Raw genomic sequence first — 19649 nt, 5'->3', positions numbered from 1 at the left:
GGAAATCAGTTTTGCCAACCAAGTGGTCGGAGCTACCGGTAATGAGGAATATTTGAAAGAAAAAGTTTTCTCCTGAGCGCCTCTGTAGTGGCCACTTGGGGGCGCCAGTGCGCAGGCTGCCTGGTCGACCTTCCTTCAGCCGTGTTCAACTCACTTCAGTCAGGTACAAGAACAGTCATCAGAATCTTCAGTGTGTTTGTGAGTGGAGGCGGGCTACATGGAGGTGTGTGTGTAGTTTATAGAAAAGGATCAACCCAACAGAACATTACAAATACCCCCACCTCATCGGTTAACTCATTTTATTAAAGAAAGTGTGTGATTAAATAAACACCAGACGCTTCAGTGTCATTGTATCCACAAACACAGCCACTGAAATGCAGGAAACTGGTTTCAGCCCGACAGGACAGAGCTGACCCTCGCTGTGAGAAACATACACACACGTGTGCAGAGTGTAGTGTCAGTCATCTCACTGCATCCAGCTCCAACTATTAGCCACTGACTAAGCAGTGAACTAAACTGGAATGGAATCAAACCAGTTTTTATTTTAGACAACTATAAGGTCGCTGTTGACAGTAGCAGCAATCCTCCATGTAACATTTATAAGACATTCACAATTAGTTAAATATCTTAATCAAACTTTCTGCTTGCCTCGACCATGTGAGGAGCTGAGACTTATCAGTGGCAGCAGCTGTCCCTGTGAAGGTCCCCAGAGAGCCGGAAGAAACGAGATGCACTGTTACATCTGCAAATTCTTTATTTCTTTTACTACAAGTATACAAAACTGGACAGACACGTCTATGAAAGTGGATCTTATTTACAAAATCAAACGTGTTGAGCCAAGGGGTTGACATGCTGTGTTGGTTCAGGGCGAGGAGGAGCGGCATCACGCTGAAGACTGGACAGAGGCCGTCTGGTTGCCAGGCTACAGGAGACAAGACAGTGACGTATCAGAGAGGCGTCAGCACGACAGTCTGATTTTTAGTCTGTTACGCGCTCTCGCTGAGGATTTAACACCCACACTGACAAAGTACTTGAGCTCTTTTTTTCTGAACAGAATTTATTGAGCCGCAGAGGAAAAGCTGAAGATGCATCATGTACTTTTGGTGGTCTTGGATCAAGCAAACGAAAACACCATGATTATATGAGTGCCTGGAAGATCTGGTCACTTCCCCAGATGAGCTGTATCAAGGAGCAACCCAAAGACACCACCTTACATCTCTGAACTGTTAGTATTTGGTTTAAAAGGTCAGTTACACAGCTGGAAGATGGCCAACAGGCTCTCCAGCAGCAACCAGCTAAGACTACAAAGTAGTTCTAACACTCGCCTCCTGTGATTTTTCCTCCTCAACTCCATTGCTGGCACTAGAGTCCCCCACTGCCATTAACTGTGGCTTCCTGTTTCGCCTGCTTAGCATCAGTGTCCTTTACTGGGCTCTCCTCTTCTGGTTTCCTCTGTGTAGAAACATAAGATCAAGACAAGAAAAAAAAAAAGATGGGGAGGGAGGGTAGCCTGAAGGCTGCGGAACACAACTGCAGTCCATGCAATTATATGGTCACGGCCAATATCAAAAGGGACACGACGATGACGAAGAAGCCAACGCTGATGGATTTCACACACGATGCAACATGCAAACAGGCCACAGCATGAACGACAATTGAAGCACAACAGTCGGTTACACACAACAGCACACAGCTCACCGGTCAGCAAACGCCACAAGCCAGAGATCAACAAACCAGCACGACACCCGTGTTCAGAATGAGCGGGCGTACGATTGCATACAGTCAGTGTGAATAGTTGTACTGGATGGAACGGTGATTGAAGCAGCAGCAAAGTGAACCATTTTGCACTTTACAGGTTTTATGACGTTTGATCGCCTGAAAGACAAACTGAGGCTACTGCCTGCATGCTGCTGCGTTCTGTCTGAACGCCGTCTGATGAGCAGCATCAGCTTCCACAGAGCAGTCAACAACTCACCTTTTTCCTGACGAGGTGGGAGATATCAGAGACGACTTTGGAGGATGAGGCGCTGTCCGACGATGTCACTGGGATCTAAAACGAAATCAATTCATGAGTGAGTCACGTCCAGGTTTTAAGATGCAGCCGGAGCATTAAAAAGGTGTTTACCTGGCCGACTGTTGCGAATGCCGCTGACGACGAACCTCCGTTTTCACACTGGAACGCTGAAGTTGAGGCACCACCCTGCAGGAAGTCACTCAGTTAGCAAATATCCTCACGACGACTTCCAGACCAGAGCATATTCAGGCCAAACCAGCAGATCAGTTTACACTTTATAAACATATTACATTGTCGCGTGCACTCACTAGCGTCTGCTGGATGGCCTGAGAGGCAGCGCTGGCTGTTCTTTGACTTTCCTTGGCGTCTTCCACCTTTTCCCTGATGTCAGGGAGAAGCTGTTTCAACTCGTCCATCTCGTTTTTCTCCTCTGTGGGACCCATCTGCTCCCTCTGCTGCGTCGATCACCTCCTGCAGCATGGCTACAAACAAGAGACATGGAATTGGTAAAATGATGCAGCAATTTCTACCTCTGTCAGAAGGATAGGCTGTTGTCTGTGTTGGCAAAATAAAAAAGTTCTGAACTGATTTTAATTAAATGTTCAGTAAACGCTGATAATGGACCAGGACCAGATGATTAAATGTTCTGGAACCATCTGGATCCAGGAATCTGTTGAAGGATTCTTCGTCATTGTCAGATATATGTGTCTAGAACTCCACAACAGCAGCAGTGGACCGTCTCTGTGGACCAGTGGGTCTGTTAACACAAAGGTTGGGGGGGGTTGGAGCCCACCGAGAGATGGAGGTTTGTTTTACTCTTGAAATAAAAGGAAAATGAAAAATAAATAAATCAGAGGTCATGATATGTGTAACAAGGGGGCTAATGACTTCTTTAAATAACCAATATGAGTGACAAAGGCATGTTTGATGATCAGCAAATTAGGAGATTGTAGGACGATAATATGGGATGGAAATGAGCCTCTTGGCCGAGGTCTGAGCTCTACGAGAGCTTTTCTAGGTTTTACTCTAAAGGTCTTGCGTTAGTCCAGCGTCAGTCTGGAGTGCCGTCTCACCCAGGCGGGTCTCGATAACCTTTATGGAGCTGTTGTAGTGCTGGATGGCCTGGTTGTACTGATCCATGTAGCAGAGCGTCGTAGCAACATGGTAATGGGTTTCTGCCAGCAGGCGGCTGTGAGCAGGCAGGTGCTTGAGCTGCAGGGCCAGACACTCCTGGAAGTCTTCTAGTGCCTGCGGGTAGTTACCTGGGCGAGGAAACGGGTCAAGTTAGGACATGACGAGATGTCAAGAAAACAAATGTGGCGGACAGGAAGTACACAGACGTACCAGATTCAGCACTGACTTCTCCAAGCTTCAGATACGCTTGTGCTGCCATGAGCTGGTCGTCTTTGCTTTCCTTCCTATTTGCCAAGTTCCGGTGTCAGTCCGTGGAACACGCTTGCGGCATCTCTCAAGTTCGTGCGCTTACCTTTTGTAGATGACCTTAGCGACCTCCAGCATCTCCCACGCCAGCTGAAGGTTTCCAACTTCATCTTCCTCCTAGAAAGCAGCAGGTGACAAGAAACTGAGGTTTGCTGTATAAAGAACAAACATTACCTCCATGTGGTAGGACCTTGGGTACCTTTGCAGCACCATTTTGCCCCTCGTCCCCCTCCTCGTCATCTTCATCATCCTCATCTATAAACCACAGGAAGGAAGTTAGAGCCAACACTGACAGATGTGAGCAGTAGCAGCTGAAGGACAAAGCTAAAAAATACACTTTCCAGAAGTTTAATTTACACCCTCCACCTGACTACCACCAGTGAACGTGATCTTCCTTAAAAGTGGCCTCAGCCTGTGCTGCACCCATCCGTGCAAAGTGTGCTCGACATCCAAAGACTGCCCTCTGGGTCCTCCTCCTCAGCCTCTTGTCCATTTTCAGCCTTTGCCACATCTTTCCCAGGAGGACTTTGGCCGACACCGTTCACAGCTGACGGGCTCTTCTCAACTCCGTTCACTGGAGTGTTCTCGTCCCCGTTCACAGGGTGGTTTGCGGAACCATTCACAGCATGTTTGACTGGTGACACTGCCACGCCACCTTCCCCTTTCACCTGAGCGCTGCGCTTTCCGTCCACTTCCTCGGTCTTCTCTGCCATTGCATCATACACCTGCTTGCGAAGCTCATCGCGAGTGTCTTCTGCCCCACAACAGCACATTTCATAAATTCATCTTGTTCTTCGGATAATACATTACATCTGACCGCTGTACATTTCATTTTTACAGCGTCAGCCTCATCAATGTTTTTTTATGTGTTTCCCTGGACCAAAAATAGGATCCATTGAATTTATTAAGCCATCAAAAACATTGAAATTAACATACCATCAAGGTTGTCTGCATTCTCAATATTTGAGTTACTGGGCTGCTCCTCTCCCTCGGATTCTTCTGGGACTCCTTCCAGGGCATTGCCTAGGACAGTGTTTTCCATCCTAACCAACACACAAAACCATGACGTTGTGATACAGAGATGTAACATGTGGCGACATTATTAAGTTTGCTCTGGACAGTGAAGAAGCAGTTGATGGACCAATACTCTAATTCATACTCAATGTTCATACAGGGCGAATGTTTCACTCACTGCTCATGCCAAGGAAGTTAGCATTTCTTTTTACAGTCACCATCAGGTGAGACACTGCCCCCTACTGGTTTGGAGGGTAAACATGAAGCTGCGCAGATCAGTTACAAAGTCCACTTCCCTAACTGTCCTCCAGTCAGTGCTTTGTAGTCTAGGGGTTTATATATGTTTATATATACACACACACTTGGATCACCATTAACTCAAAAGGCTTCCAATTTATATAGGGAAATGAAAGCAAAAACTAACCTTGCAAGTTCCAGCAGTGACTTCCCACACAAAAAAAAGGCCTCACCACACTCATCTGCAGTGTCCCCATACCTCTCTGCCCTGGAAAGACCATCATAGCACAAGAGAAAAGATTTATCATGCAGTGGTATTGTTAGATTATTAAAACCAATTAAGATTTACAAGCTACTAAATCAGATGACAGGCAGAGTGGCAAATGAATGACAGTTATCCAAATGAAAAAAAATAGAAAACTGTTTGTTACTCACAACATGCTGCAGGCGTCCTGGAAGACGCTGACAGCAGACACAACATCCCCCATCACCAGATGCTTGTTTCCTGTGCCGATCAACTTCTTCGCCTCCTCCATCACGTCCACGGAGCTGGATAACGTGGAACATGTTGTCATCATCCGACAGGGAGGAAAAAAAAAAAAAAACATCATCCGAGCTGGCTGGACAAGCACTCACCTGTCTGCGGCAGCTGCTGAAGATGAGCAGGGCTGCTCGTCCAAGCTGAAAGAGACAAGCTCGGTCAAAACACAGCAGAACCAAGTGACCCAAACACTAACCGATCATCCGGATGTAAGCTAGGTTTCGTGGTTAGCGCCGTCGTTGTTGGTTGTTAGCCAATTGGCGCTTCATTGAGCGTTTTTCAACCAGACACATTTAGCTATTCGATTAGTTCACACGTTTGTCCACAAGCTGGCGCACAGAACAATGCAGAAAACAAACCCCGACAACACAAGGTCGTTAGCCGCAGCCGTTTTTTGCTAACTGGCTCGGTTTTTCCGTGTGCACGTTTTATAGCCACATTACGAGCTTACCTCCCAGAGCTTGAAGCAGCGGACGTTTCCTCCGGCATTTTTGAAGGGGGTCAACGTGGACAGAGGGAGAGTCACGGAACTGTCGGGCTGTGGACGCGTGGAAGAAGTCAAGACAGGAATCCTGTTCGACTCTTTGTTGGCGCGCTTAAATAGAGAAAAGCTGCCTCTCTATTTCCGCTTAAGTTCGGACGCGGGAGATTGGCGTTAAAGGGGCCGCAGCGGAGCTCACGGTGCGTTTACGGGATGTGGGGGAAAAGGCTTTGATCTTAACGTCCCACAAAACATTACGAAATGATGATAAAGGGACAGCGAACCACCCAACAGAGGCAAGGACTGGATATTATACCTTTTTAATCAACAACTCGTCGACACCGTGGTGAAAACACACTTAATCCAGTAATCACCATATTTTCATCTATTTTTTACACGGAATATACATGTATAATACGGGAAAGCAACGTAGAAGACAAAGGTAATTTTATTTACCTTGAGAAATATAAAGAATGGAAATGTGTTATACCAAATGGAATGCGATTGTCTAGCAGATTTCTGTTCCTAAAAAATCAAGCTGACTTCTCGAAAGCAGCCATGAACAGAAGATTTCAAGGTTCTCTTCCTTATGGGCTATGAGTATCAGTATCATCACGTATCAACATATAGGTAAAATAATTACATTTGCGCCCTGCTACGGAAGCCTCGTTGGCGCAGTAGGCAGCGCGTCAGTCTCATAATCTGAAGGTCGTGAGTTCGAGCCTCACACGGGGCACATGTTTTTGTTTTAAGACATTGTTTGAGTTAACTACGACGAAGAATTAGTTTGGATGCCTTTGTATTTTGTAATATAACGTTAGTATTAATAAAATGTGCGACTATTTCTCTTAATAAATACAATTATGTAAAGCCGTCGGTAAATGAGTCTACTGTACTCTTTGATGACCAGCAGATGGTGCAAATGTTCCTGTTTTAAATCCAAGAATCACACAGCGATCAGGCAAGTTGAATTAATTTATAATTGTGAGACAAATTTGCGACGAAAAAACCTGACATAATAACTTCACGATTAAATAAATTAGATTATTAAACAGGGTATTGTTGATCCGTGAAAATGGGTATGTAGTTATTTAAAGTTTTTTCGTGTTTTGCTTTTAGTTAGTCGGGACCATTTAACTTCCAAAAATGGCGACATTCATTGATTCATGAATGAATTAAGTCGGAGGTGTGTGGAAAGTAGGAGGTCTTGTGTGTGTGTGTGTGTGTGTGTGTGTGTGTGTGTGTGTGTGTGTGTGTGTGTGTGTGTGTGGGTGGGTGGGTGGGGGGGGGGTGTCAGTGGGCTTCGGCCGGTCCCAGGCTCCAGTCTAATGCAGTCTGCAGTGTGACTCCACCGTGGGACCTTTGGTGGGATTGGTCCACACGTCTCACCGGGTCTGTCAGGCTCCTGTCGCTGACTGAGATGTTGCGATGTTCCGCACCGACTTACACACCGTGGACTTGTTTTGGTTGATTCTCTTCTATCTGCTTGTTGCACCGGAGGCCGGCTGCAGGTCGGCCGATGCAGACAGCTGTCATGAGGTGAAGACAGCCTACATGATGCGCCAAATAGGCCAAGTGGAGCTGGTGCCAGACAGACCCGGAACAGGTCAGTGAGTCACTTTGGAAATATCACTTCATATTACACGAGAAGAATTCCATTGGAGGCGCTGCCGGCCTACCAATACCCATAGAATCGACTCATATTATGTCCACAGACAACAAATACACGAGCAACTTAATAGTTGCTGTTTTCATATGCAAAATTACTGAAATTATAGGATAAGACAAGACACGATAGCCCCCTGGTATCCATGAAATCTATTCATATTTAACTATTATTGATTCATGTATAAATAGGAGAAAAAGAGATACATTGTAAACATGCAGTATTTACAGTGACATAAATAATATATAATGAACAATATATACCAGATAATATATCCAGTGAAGCGTTATTTTGGTTTGGTTTTCAGTTGGTGAAATTCCTAAGAATCTCATCTTTGTCAGTTGACAGAAGACAAATCCTGACTCTCAAACAACTTACATGGAAGAGTGTTACATAATTTAATTACAAAATGTACTGCACAAAAATGCGTAATTAAAGTGTATTTATAGAAATACATATAATGTCACAAACGTGTAGAAAAAAATGAAATAAAAAACTTAAAATGGTAAAAACAATGATTACAATTAGAGTGAAATGAACAATTTCTGCTAAAACATAGGCGAGATGTTTCTTAATTGTATTTATGGGGTTTGTATTTATGTCCTGACTTAGTATGTGAATGAATGACAATAGTGTTCATTGATAGGAGCAGTTTGACAGCTGTCAGTGCTGCTAAGTTCAAACACTGACACATCTCATTGGACAGTTGAGAACGCTCATTCAAGATTTCGAAAACAAATTTAATCAGTTGCACTACTTTGATAAAGTCAGTGAAACAGTTACACTACTATTCCATTTTAAACAGGGGAACTTGTATTGGTGACTAATTATATTTCCAAAGTTTACAGGATAACACTCAATGCTGTGTAAAAGGTGTAAAATAAAACAATGAAACGTTCCTAAAAGTTAAGTTGCAGAAGAAGCAGGAGATATCGTTGGTAGTAGAGTTTTGAGAAAAGCTCAGTCAAACAGGCAGAGATGTTTGCCAACGATATCTGTCGTGCTCCGGAGGTCGGTAAACTGGCATGACCGTGCATGAATTAGCTCGAGAAGTGTCATTTTAAACAGGCTGCCGAAAGGATAATTGGTTTTCTTTTGACTGAGACATCCACACAAACACTCGCGGAGAACTGTCTGTTTCCACTGTTTGCCTCGACGTGTCAAACTGAAAACGCATGACGGTGTTTCCTTGTACTTCTATATATCCAGTATGTTCCTCCGTTCACCTGTCAGTCAAATCCAACACATGGGGCAAACATCTGAAGAATCTGTGACTGGAGAAGTCACTCTGACTCAAATTCCCCTAAACCAGAAAATGACGCGCAATTACACTTAGACTCTTGTTTTGTGCAGTGAAGTGATTAATGTGTGTGTGTGTGTGTGCCACTTCAGACATAATTGCCGTTCATTCCCTTTATCCTGCTCTCTACCTTGATCTCAGTCAGCTGCTTGACGACCTCACACACACACACACACACACACACACACACACACCACACACCACACACACACACACACACACACCAGGTATTAAGTATGGTGGGAGAACATTACCAATGTGACATATAGTGGGTGTTACTATCTTCATGGAGATCAGTCATTGGCACCAGTCCCCGAATCTCAACCTGACCCCCGATCCTAATTGTGACCCCTGTCCTGATCTCTCTCACACACATACACACACACACACACACACACACACTATGCAATTCACCCCATTCTGCCCATTTCTTTGAGCTCTGAATCCATGTCCCTCCACCTCCAGATGAGTCGCTCCGAGTCTGTGTCCACCCGGGGCCCAGCTGCTGCACCAGTAAGATGGAGGACAGCTACATGGCAGCTGTTCGCAGTGAGACGCAGCAGAAGATGCGATCCTACAGCTTCGAGCTCAAGTACCTGATCAGCGGACACACCAAGGCCTATCAAGGTGGGGGAGACAATGAGTTCCTCATGTAACACCTTCCTTTCCTGGTATACTGTATATAATGAACTACAACATACGTCAATCATTTATTTTGATAATTGACTGACCGTGTCGCATTTCTTTATGACAAATCTGCCTCAGATTGTTAAAAAATATTATTTTAAATTATTTCACTTATTTTAATTATTTGAATAAAATAATGTAGTGTTTAAAAAAACACGTTGATGTGTTTTGTTGAATTTTTTGGACTAAACGACCAGAACGTTTATCAATTGATTGATTGATCATGAAAATTAGTATTTACTATTTGAATTTGAATAATGAACTTGCAACAGTAATTTTCTCACAATTTTATGATGATTGACAAGCGCTGTTCATGTGTTTGAGCCCTTCAAGAGTCCAAATGAAAGTGTCTCCAGTGTCAGTGGTGGTTTTGGTGTTTTAACAGTTCTCTGGAGTGCTCCGAGCCCCCCTCTGTCATTCCCGCTTTGTGTGATCATCGTCAAATAGCTAGTTTGTGTCACAGTGGCCGTGTGAGGCCAGTTTACTTTGTGAGGCGCCACATCGCCTCGCCAAACAAACAACTGATGTTCGTTCGTCTTTCAGGGCGCAAACGCTCCGAGGGAGCGGCGGAAAACTTTGTTACAACTTTCTGCTCTCTTTCTCTGTCTGTCTGTCTCTGGTGGCTGCGATAATCAGGTTTTGTTCTTGACCAATGAGAGCGCGAGGAACGAAGAATGTTTACATTCAGTACGTATCCGCAGCAAAGGGTTGTTGCCACGGGCAACAGCCGGTCTCTAACGGCCTGCTTTGAATGGGAAGAAGAATACTCTGCTTGTCCACTTGTCTCTCAACGCTATTCACCAGTCTGTGTGAGCATGTGTGTGTGACAGAGATACCGCTTGTGTGTGTGTGTGTGTGTGTGTGTGTGTGTGTGTGTGTGTGTGTGCGCACACTATTTAGAGGGGGAGAGTTGATGAGACCCAACAGACACACATGGCTAACATGTACCTTCCTGTCTTTTCTTGCCTGCTACATCTGAATACACTCCGACTCAGTTTCAGCTGCTATTTATGCATCCTGGATGTCCAAAGCATTCATGGGGAAAATTAATGGAAAACATCCTCGCACAACGAGGGACTTAAACCGCAGAGCATTTCTGTGCCAGCGACAAAGAAAATGACGGCTTACAATGAGGAATGATGAGCTTTTGTTCCTTTCTCAGCCTGCAGATTTTGTGTTGCAGCGAAATGCACGAGGCAGCGAGACCAGGGAGGCGTCGTAAGTTGATAAACTATGAAGCTCTGGGAAAGAAATTCCGTCATCTAATTTTTGCTTCTAATGGATTAAATTCATTTGCAGTGACCCTGGTGTAACAGCTGAGATGACTCTCAAAGGACCCCCCCCCCCACCGACAACACACTGATTATAGCTCACTAGAGAGACAGAGACACGTCCAGAGCACTTGTAGTCAGCTTCTATTTACACCCTGTCCATTACTTTGGTGTGTGTGTGTGTGTGTGAGACTGCATGCTTGCACTCTGGGTGCTGTTAAACCCGTGTGCCCTCTCATCTCTCCTACACTGCAGCTGTCATCCAATCACAGAGGTCGTAGGTAATCACATGAGACAGAGTCACCTGAGGCTGGCTGTGTTTGACACAAACTCGTGTATTTTAGATATATGAGATTGTGTCACTTCATTTTATCTACTCGGCTTAAAATAGCGAATCAGTGAAACCCAGTAGTTTGCTATGCAAACTAAAAGAGAAATGTGGGGTTTTTTTCTGTTGTGTTGCAGAAATGTATGTCGCTGATTCCTATTTGTGAAGGATTTAAAAGTTGCCTGACATACCTGCTGTTACTCGGCGACCCAGCCAGCTGCAGCTGTGACCCCACACGTATGTGCAGTGAAAACACGCTGACCGACGGTGGCCCAATGAAAGTCACCAATAAATAGGTTTCTCTCTCCTTGACACCCAGTTGTCTCCGTTTGTGTGTCAGGATGCCATCAGCTCAACATCACCCTTTATAGTTGGCACACTGTCTCCGTGAAGGGGAGGGAACAATCCTCTTTATTAGAGCCTGTCGGACATAGGAAACACGGCGGATCAGGAGATTGGGACGCTCATTATCACCTGACTATACATAACGGGGGAGTGAAAATGAGCTTGGGATGAATTAAGTTGTGAGCTATTTTGGCGCGTACGCATTAGGATGAAGTCAGTCCAAGGTTAGTCGGACAGATATGGCAATTCCACGTTTTATGTGAAACACTAAACGCGTCAGTTATTATTTCATTGAGAAATGGAAAAAAAATATATCCATGGATATATACTGGAATAGATAACATCTCACTGCAGGACTGAGCCCTCAGGTTTAACAGCAGCTCAGTGAAGGCAGCTGCTTGTGACCTGAGCTTCTGGTCTGAACTCGATGCAACAGCCCTATGTCACAGCCAGCCAATGGCATCATACTCATACATAGGTAACTAGATCTGTCATCATCACATTCCAGCTTCGTTTATCTTCTCCGGTACATGGATGTGAGGGAGCCGGAGCCAGTCCGTGCTGAAACTGGGCCAGAGGTGGGTCACGTGGACAGGTGGCCAGTGAGTCGCACTACTTTTTTTCTTTTCTTTTTCAAATGAGGATATGAAACTATGTCAGCGTCAGCATGGGGCTTTTCCACGACACAGTTCCAGTAGGTTTTTGTCAAAGACAATCAAGAGAATAGAGACGGCGCAGGAAAGGATCGCAGATGTACTGATTTACTGTGGATGGATTTAGTGTGAAGGGGGTGTGGTCTCCGTACCCGCAACTTTTCACGGGGGGAGGTGGAGTTTGGGTTGCCGGCCTCTTCTGAACCCTCCTGCAGGGGGTGGGCCTACAGGAAGGCGGGCGCACGTCATTTTTTCGGGCTGTGCCCGGCCGGGTCCCGTAGGCAGAGACCCGGCCACCAAGTGCTCGCCCACGGGCCCTGGCTCCAGGGTGGGGCCCCAGTGACGCCAATCCAGGCGACGTGCGCGTCCTTGTTGAAAAAATACTACTCATTGGGGTTTTTTGAACCGCTCTTAGTTGGACCCATCTCCTAGGACCTGTTTGCCTTGGGAGACCCTACCAGGGGCATTAATGATGAGGTGTGATGGTTTGATGTGTGTGATGGAATAAAACAAGCTTTGTGTCTTCTTTCCTCTCCAGATACCTTCCAGTCACTCGTGTCCTTTACGTCTAATCTGACCAGCACCCTGTTCGACAGTGTCTACTCCACTCTGGCATCGGACTGTCGACCCCTGGTGCTCCAGCTGTTCGGTGAAATCAAACGCCATCTGGCTGGAGACACTCACTCCTCATTGGACAACGCTGTCCGCCGTTTCTACGACGATCTCTTCCCGCTGGTCTATCGCCGCCTTCTCAACCCTGGGGTTGGCCACGTGTCATCTCAGTCCTCGTCCTACCACTCTGGCTACCAGGAGGACTGTCTGCGGATGACGCGCCAGGACGTCAGTCCGTTCGGACCGCATCCTCGCCTCCTGGTTGCCGGGCTGTCCCGCACGCTTGGGGCAGGCCGAGCACTGAGTCGACTGCTGAGACTGGCTGGAGAGGTCGTGAACGTGACGGAGAAGGTGTCGTTGTCAAGAGAATGTGGGCGGAGCTTAGTCAGGATGCAGTACTGCTCCCACTGCCGGGGGCTGACACTGATCCGGCCCTGTACCGGACTGTGTGTGAACGTTATGAGAGGATGTCTGGTAAGTCTTTGAACACAACACATGTTTTAATATGTGTTTATCAAAAGTTCATTGGACACTTGGATCCATATTGATTTTCATCAGGTTAAACATGCTCATACTAGGCATATGCCCACATATACATACCTACATACATATATATACATACCTTCATCTATCGGCTCACCAATGAAATCTCAAACTGATGACAGGTGTGGCCAACCATTAAAAAGACTGGTGTTGAGCATCCCCTATGGCACAAATGCATGAAGAAAATAGAAAAAATATATAGTAAAATGTATAAAAATATACACATAGAAAAATACGTGGAATAATGTGCTCAAAAGGGTGTGAAAGCCCATGTGCTAAAATAGAAAATATTTTTTTAAAAACTAATATTTTCTAATACTCTTAAGTATGCCATCACAACCAACTTGAAGGCATAAATTGCTCACCTAAATATTCTAAAAAGACTGACACCTAACACTCAAAACATCAGCATTTTAGATTTGTGTTTTACTGTATCTTTTGTAGTTATTTAGTTAGTTTAGTTATTTGATCTGTGCACTGAATCTGTGCACTGAAGGTGTATGTGTTCAGTCTAAGTCTAACATTATTATATTTCATATATTATTTAAAACCTGAGAAGGAAAAAGAATAAATGTATTTAAAGAAAATGTTTCATGTCGTAGTCTTGGTTTGGACCTCAAGGGGTGAGAGTCTGGAGAGGAAACAGCTAAAAAGACTCTCTTTGGAGTACAAGCGTATTTAGACCCCCTCCTCTTCTCAGAGATTTGCTTCATGACGATATATATCTCAAAGAGGCCACTGAATGAATGGTCTCCTTAAAATGTACCGGTGATGTGCGTATATCTCCTCCTTCTCTACTCAGCATGTGTGTATCACATGATGACGATCTGATCGCCTCCCACCGTTTGCTAAATAGAAACACCAGTATCCAATCCTCTCCAATTACATGAACTACTTCTGCGTTTTCAAATTAGAGTTACCATGGTTACGCATGCTTCAGTCACATAAGCATCGAACAGGCAGTATTGGCAGCGTTTCCGGTGAATTCAACATTTACAGCCTCAATTAGGAGACTTTCTTAAAAGCACAAAGCTGGACAACAGCAGCCGGTCCTGCTTGAGAGTTTCTTGGAAACTACAACAGAGCGATGGTGAAAGTTTCCCACATGTTCATCCTCATCAGTGAGGCACACTGGGCTCTCTTTGCAGCAATGTCAAGGAGCACCAGCACGAGTAGAAATTCGGTCTGACAAACAGTTTCTTTGCAGCTTGTTTGCAACAGTTGCACCGTCTAAATGTCATTGGTTCTCCTTATTTCCTTTCTCTCACTCCAACGCTGCAGTCTGATTTAAGCACTTCTCATTTTTCTTCTCCATTCGGTATTCTAGGTAGGCGTGTCAGAGCTCGCCGCCCCCTGGAGGAGTCTTGTGGTATTGCTACAACGGTTAGCTGCCACCTTAGCAACCAGCAGCAACCACAACAGCATGGAGCTCGCCCTGCTGGCGGTCCGAAATCACGTCAATGACGCCATTCTGCACGCTCAGCTCCACGGGCCTCGCATCACAGCCACAGTAAGACCATGGGAAAAAAATCAGGAGATGAATGGTATTATGTCTGAATTCATCCAGAAGAGGTTTGTTGTGGTAGGGTGACCCATTAAGGTTTTTCAGAGATGAAACTGTCAATTACTATGGTGCAAAGTAGTAAACTGCTGAATCATCCTCACTCATATCCCCAATAATAAAGTCATTTGAATTTTGGACACAGAGGGAACAAGGCTCTGGGTTTCTTTCAGATCGGCAGTTAGAGCGCCTCACAAAGGCCTTGTACCTAGATGGGCTAAAAACAGACTCAGTCCTGCAGAGAATCTGGGGTTTCCCTCAGCCTGTGTGTGCGTTAGTGAGTGTGTGCGTATGTGAGTGTGAATACAGATCCAGCGCCAGACAAAGGCCCCTGGGTTGGCGGGACAACCGATACCCAGAATGCAGCTTGGTTCTGAGTGATGAGAAAGTTTCTGTGGCTAATCTCTGGACAAACAGTCGACACACAAACAACATGCACACACGGTTGGAGGACGAAACTGAGCAGCTGCCCAGCGTTGGAGGGAACACTGTGGAACACTGTGGACTTAGAGTAGATTCCTGAGAAGTAAACAAACACACAAAAGGATAATCGCACTGATAATTGTGGCTATGGGGAAAATACCACTTCATTAAATGTTTGATCAAGCTTTTCATTCAGGAGTTTACATGTTCTCTTTGAAGCAGGGGGATGTGCCTGCTGGCATCAGTGATGCAACAAAAAATATGTTTAAGGAGAAACTGAATATGTTTTATCGATGCTAACACAACATTCTTTTCATGGTATCAAAAAAATCCGTCAAATTTATTCATATGAAATATAAAATATAGAAAAATATAAAAACCCAACAACCAGCAAACTTCACGCTAAGATTGTCACTGTTGTAACAAGCAGTTCAAAGATGAACAACTTAACAGGATTCTGATGTTCAGGACTGAGAACTGTCAAAAACATGACAAGCTCCTCCAATCAGGGAGAATTGGAATGAAAAGTCGAAGAGCAGGAACATCGTCAATCAGCTTTCAAATTCTCCCCAGGTAGAGAAGGTGTGTGGGTCCATGGCAGCTGGTTCACTCCCGATCACTGTGCATCCCGACTCGTCACATGTCCCAGCGCCTGTGACACCTCTGACCTCAGCGACCTCAAACATGACCTCCTCTCCCTCTGATGGGCCTGAAGCCCATCACCGCCTGCAGCTGCAATCCCAGAAGTCAGTTAAATTTAACCTTCAGTGCGGGCTCAAAGGTCACTGAAGGTCACTTTTACTTTCAGTTCCATGATTGTCTTTGCGTTAATAAGTGTTTGTGTGTTTGCAGGTCACTTCCACTAAAAGGCTCCAGAGGGGACAAGAGTCGTAGTTTGAAAAAACTATCCAGGTAAAATTCCGCTCTGAGATAACGAATGTGTGTTGGAGCACAAGCCATCTAATCATCTGCAAAAGCATAAATCACTTTTTAAAAATGTGTTATTCTATAATCATTAATAATCATTATTCATAATTTAATAAAATGTCAGTAATTTTGCCCATAAAGAAAACTCTGCTTGGATAGAAGCAGCAATATCTGTGATCTGACGAGAGAAAAGGAGGTTTTAAAAGAATGTAGAAGGTAACTTAAAGTAAAAAAAAATGAAATAAAATTAGCAGGACCTAAACATACGTATGCGTATTTAATAAAGTTACTTCCTTTTTCATGCTCTTTTAAGAATTCTCATGTACCCATTTATTTGCTGTCTGAATGTTTCTGAGAATTCTGTGATGAAGCTACTGATGGCCCTTACGTCTAGTTGCACCAGATACCAGTCAGCTTTGTGGAAACACTGGTATCCCTGTTTGGTGAGGTGCCGTTTTATGTAATGTTTGTCTCTATTGTGTATGTCTTTAGTTTCTGTTTTTTTTAATAGACCCACAGTCTCTCCAATAAAGATGATGATGATGATAAATATAAGTATGTGCAGCAGATGTACAGAGGGATAAATAACGAATGTTACAGCATTACAGTTTTGACCTACACACCCACCCACCTCTGTGTGTGTTTCAGGGAGTTTGAGGGCTCCATCCAGAGGTACCAGTGGTTTTTCTCAGAGCTACCAGAGATGCTTTGTGAAAGTGAGATGGAGGTGGAGCAGCACACATGCTGGAGCGGCCAAGACATCGTCGAGAGGTGTGTGTGTGTATGTGTGTATGTTGCAGTAGATAGTTAGTTATGTCTATGTAAACACTGTAAAATGCAGCACCAGCCAAGGGAGTGTGAGACTGGAGTCACTCACTCAGTAACTGGACTCATCAGCTCATCAGCCTCGCTAACAGCTGCCACGCGTACCCAGACGCAAACTGATGAACAGTACAAATATTTGTTCCTGGGTACTTCAGCACATCACATACACGAAATGCAGTGTGGGAAGATGGATTTAACGCACTGAATTTTCATTGTGCAATACACAACTTCTGGGTTTACAGTATTAAAAAGCCTTTACGAGCATTAAATGACAAATGTGTGTGTTTTTCCAGCAGCTATGAAAATGTAGAGAACGATAATGTTTCCTGCTCCTGATCAAAAAAGGGGCGAATTAACACATAACACGTATTCATCATGTGTGAACAATGTGTGTGCGCCCGTCTGTGCAGTTTCTAATAGCTGTGGTGTGTGTGTGTGTGTGTGTGTGTGTGTTTTGGGGGGCAGGGTTGTTGAGGTTAGAGAGTTTGTTTCCAGAGTCTTTCTCATGGTGATCACACTGGCAGCTTCAACCGCTCAGACCAGTGGGCAAACACACACGGGCATGAACCAACACACACACACACACACACACACACACACACACACACACACACACACACACACACACACACACACACACACACACACACACACATACTTGCTTTTTCACACCTTTAACTGAGGACCATTAAACCAGATTTTTAGTGCTGCTCCTGGTGTCTGAAGAAAACTGTAGCTGAGACTCCTTCGAATCGATTCAAAGGTCACAGTCTCACCACATGAAAACGTGTGTGAAATACAAGACGTTATTCTGGAAATGCTGAGGAAAAACTTGTGTGTGCGAAGCGACTCAGAGGGCCAGAGGAGATGTTGCACTTGGCCTCTGTTGGAGAAAAGCCAGTCTGCGCCTCCCTGGCCCCTTCACATCTTCTTCTCTCCTCCATCCACCCATTCACTCATTTATTCAGCCATCCATTCATCTATCCATCCTTCTTTTCAGACGTGCATTCATCTCCTCCGCCCTCTGACCCACTTCACTTACAAATGTCTGTGTTTGTCACTGTGCATAGTGACTGAGAAACAGACAGAGTGATGAGAAAGTCTGCAGGCAGATAATTAGCTCCTCCTTTTTCAATCTGGTGGAGATCGGTGCACCACTCACACTGGAGGAGTGAGAGTACAGCGCAGGATGTGATAACTTTTCGTTTATCCTTGTTTATGTCACACTTTCTTTATTCCAACAAGTAGTTAAATCTGGTGAAAAACTGTGACGACTGATTGAACTGAACTGTTTGAGCTTCTGTTCATTCCTGTAATAGCCCACTGGTTCCAGAAGAGGGGAGCGTTTCCTCATGATTTCGAGTGGAAACGCATATAAAATGTTTTCACCACAGAGGGCATGAAGTCATGGAGCCACACCCAGTGTTTTATTGTGTTATCTGTGAGGGTTTCACAAGCACATCTGCCTCTCGTCGACCAGCAAGTGTGTGTGTGTGTGTGTGTGTGTGTGTGTGTGTGTGTGTGTGTGTGTGTGTGTGTGTGTGTGTTTGTGTGGTGAGTCAAAGGGTTGAAGCTACATTTACATCTGGTTGTGCATCATAATTACACACCTCCCTCAGATTAGATCACTCACTCAGGTGATTTCATTTTCACTTAGTGAGTGTGTGTACCTGTTTATGAGCGTGTGTGCTTCTTGTGCACGTCAGAGAGAGATGTTTTGGACAGTTGCTGCAGGGATGAGACAAAGGAAGAATGGATCTGTGTGCATGTTACCGTTAGCAACCTCCCATAGTCTCCGAGGGCAACAGCGGAGAACGATTGCTGTTATGTTGGCGGGTGATTTATTTATGTCTGTCACTCCTCACATCTCATTAGCTGTCACTCACAGTCACGCTGTTGTCCCCTGGTTCTGAACAGACCGAGCAGATCAGTTGTAATCTGGCTAATGGTTCTTTCACGGCACTGACAGGATAGCAGGTGCTGGACAAAGAAATGTTCAAAAATAATCTGTCTAAAACAGACAACAATTTGATCTGAAGTTGTTTCTGATCTTCTAGGTATTTTTTCTGTTTTAATTTTTAAATTAATTTCTATTAACACAAAAAACAGAAAAATACTACAAAAAACATAAAAAAATTTGCCATGAAAAACAGATAAAAATACACAGAAAAACAGAAAAAATACTCAACGTGAATGCACAACTCATTTCTAGTGAGTCTTATTAAATTTAGTTAGCACCACCTGCGTTTGTGGAGGCTGGATTTCTCATGAACAAAAGGTATGTGATTATAGCGTGAGGAAGCATGTGAGCAGTTTGAGCGTCAATTTACTCTGTATCAGTCAGCATTAAAATGACTTGGAATGACTGTAGAAGTCATGGAAGGATGAGCAGGCCTTGTCAACATCCAAGACATTTCTGCTCCCCTCGTGCAGTCAAAACCGATTCTACATTGAGGATTTCATTTCTGGAAATCTGCTGAAGCTCCCTTTCAGGTCATCGTGGCAGTAAGTGAGGGCAGGGTGGATTTTAGGAGTGCAGAGCATTAATAATTGACATTTCCATTACATTTTGCATAACCAGTGGCAAGGAAATTGGCTGATGTAGTTTCTCTGACTAAAAGTAGGAGACTGCAACGACCCTTGGAACTACTTCCCTATTTTCAGACTGTCCTACTTCGCACTTATCAAGGAATCGCTAATCAATAACAACCAGCGGCGTGGAGTTCACTCTGTGTCAGTCCGGTTCCAGAGCCAATCTCAGCTCCAGGCTCTTTGGTTTTA

The 19649-nt window shown here is 44.6% G+C and overlaps 2 protein-coding genes and 1 non-coding gene across 3 annotated transcripts; 2 read left to right on the top strand and 1 right to left on the bottom strand.

The window, feature by feature from the left end:
- Nucleotides 1–883: 883 nt before the first annotated feature.
- On the bottom strand, nt 884–5735 carry LOC144741841 (histone-binding protein N1/N2-like). The gene is given in 17 exon segments (XM_078624342.1): nt 884–922; nt 1326–1373; nt 1375–1452; nt 1976–2050; nt 2135–2200; nt 2323–2448; nt 2450–2496; nt 3088–3276; nt 3359–3432; nt 3501–3571; nt 3654–3709; nt 3912–4208; nt 4391–4497; nt 4893–4973; nt 5141–5254; nt 5342–5386; nt 5698–5735. Coding segments are annotated over 17 exon segments (1551 nt in total).
- Nucleotides 5736–6390: 655 nt separating this feature from the next.
- On the top strand, nt 6391–6463 carry TRNAM-CAU (transfer RNA methionine (anticodon CAU)). Its single transcript has one exon. It is a non-coding gene; the product is annotated as a tRNA-Met (tRNA).
- Nucleotides 6464–7155: 692 nt separating this feature from the next.
- On the top strand, nt 7156–16814 carry LOC144741840 (glypican-5-like; the record flags this gene model as incomplete). The annotated part of the gene is made up of 7 exons (XM_078624341.1): nt 7156–7333; nt 9159–9320; nt 12516–13063; nt 14460–14642; nt 15690–15862; nt 15969–16028; nt 16692–16814. Coding segments are annotated over exons 1-7 (1427 nt in total), but the record flags the coding sequence as incomplete, so codon positions are not given.
- Nucleotides 16815–19649: the final 2835 nt, after the last annotated feature.

Source organism: Lampetra planeri, unplaced genomic scaffold (assembly GCF_965212315.1).
Source record: "Lampetra planeri unplaced genomic scaffold, kcLamPlan1.2.h2 scaffold_739, whole genome shotgun sequence".
NCBI classification, from domain to species: Eukaryota; Metazoa; Chordata; class Hyperoartia; order Petromyzontiformes; family Petromyzontidae; genus Lampetra; species Lampetra planeri.
The sequence above is the reverse complement of the archived record's forward strand: the minus strand, read 5'-3'. Positions and strand labels throughout refer to the sequence as shown.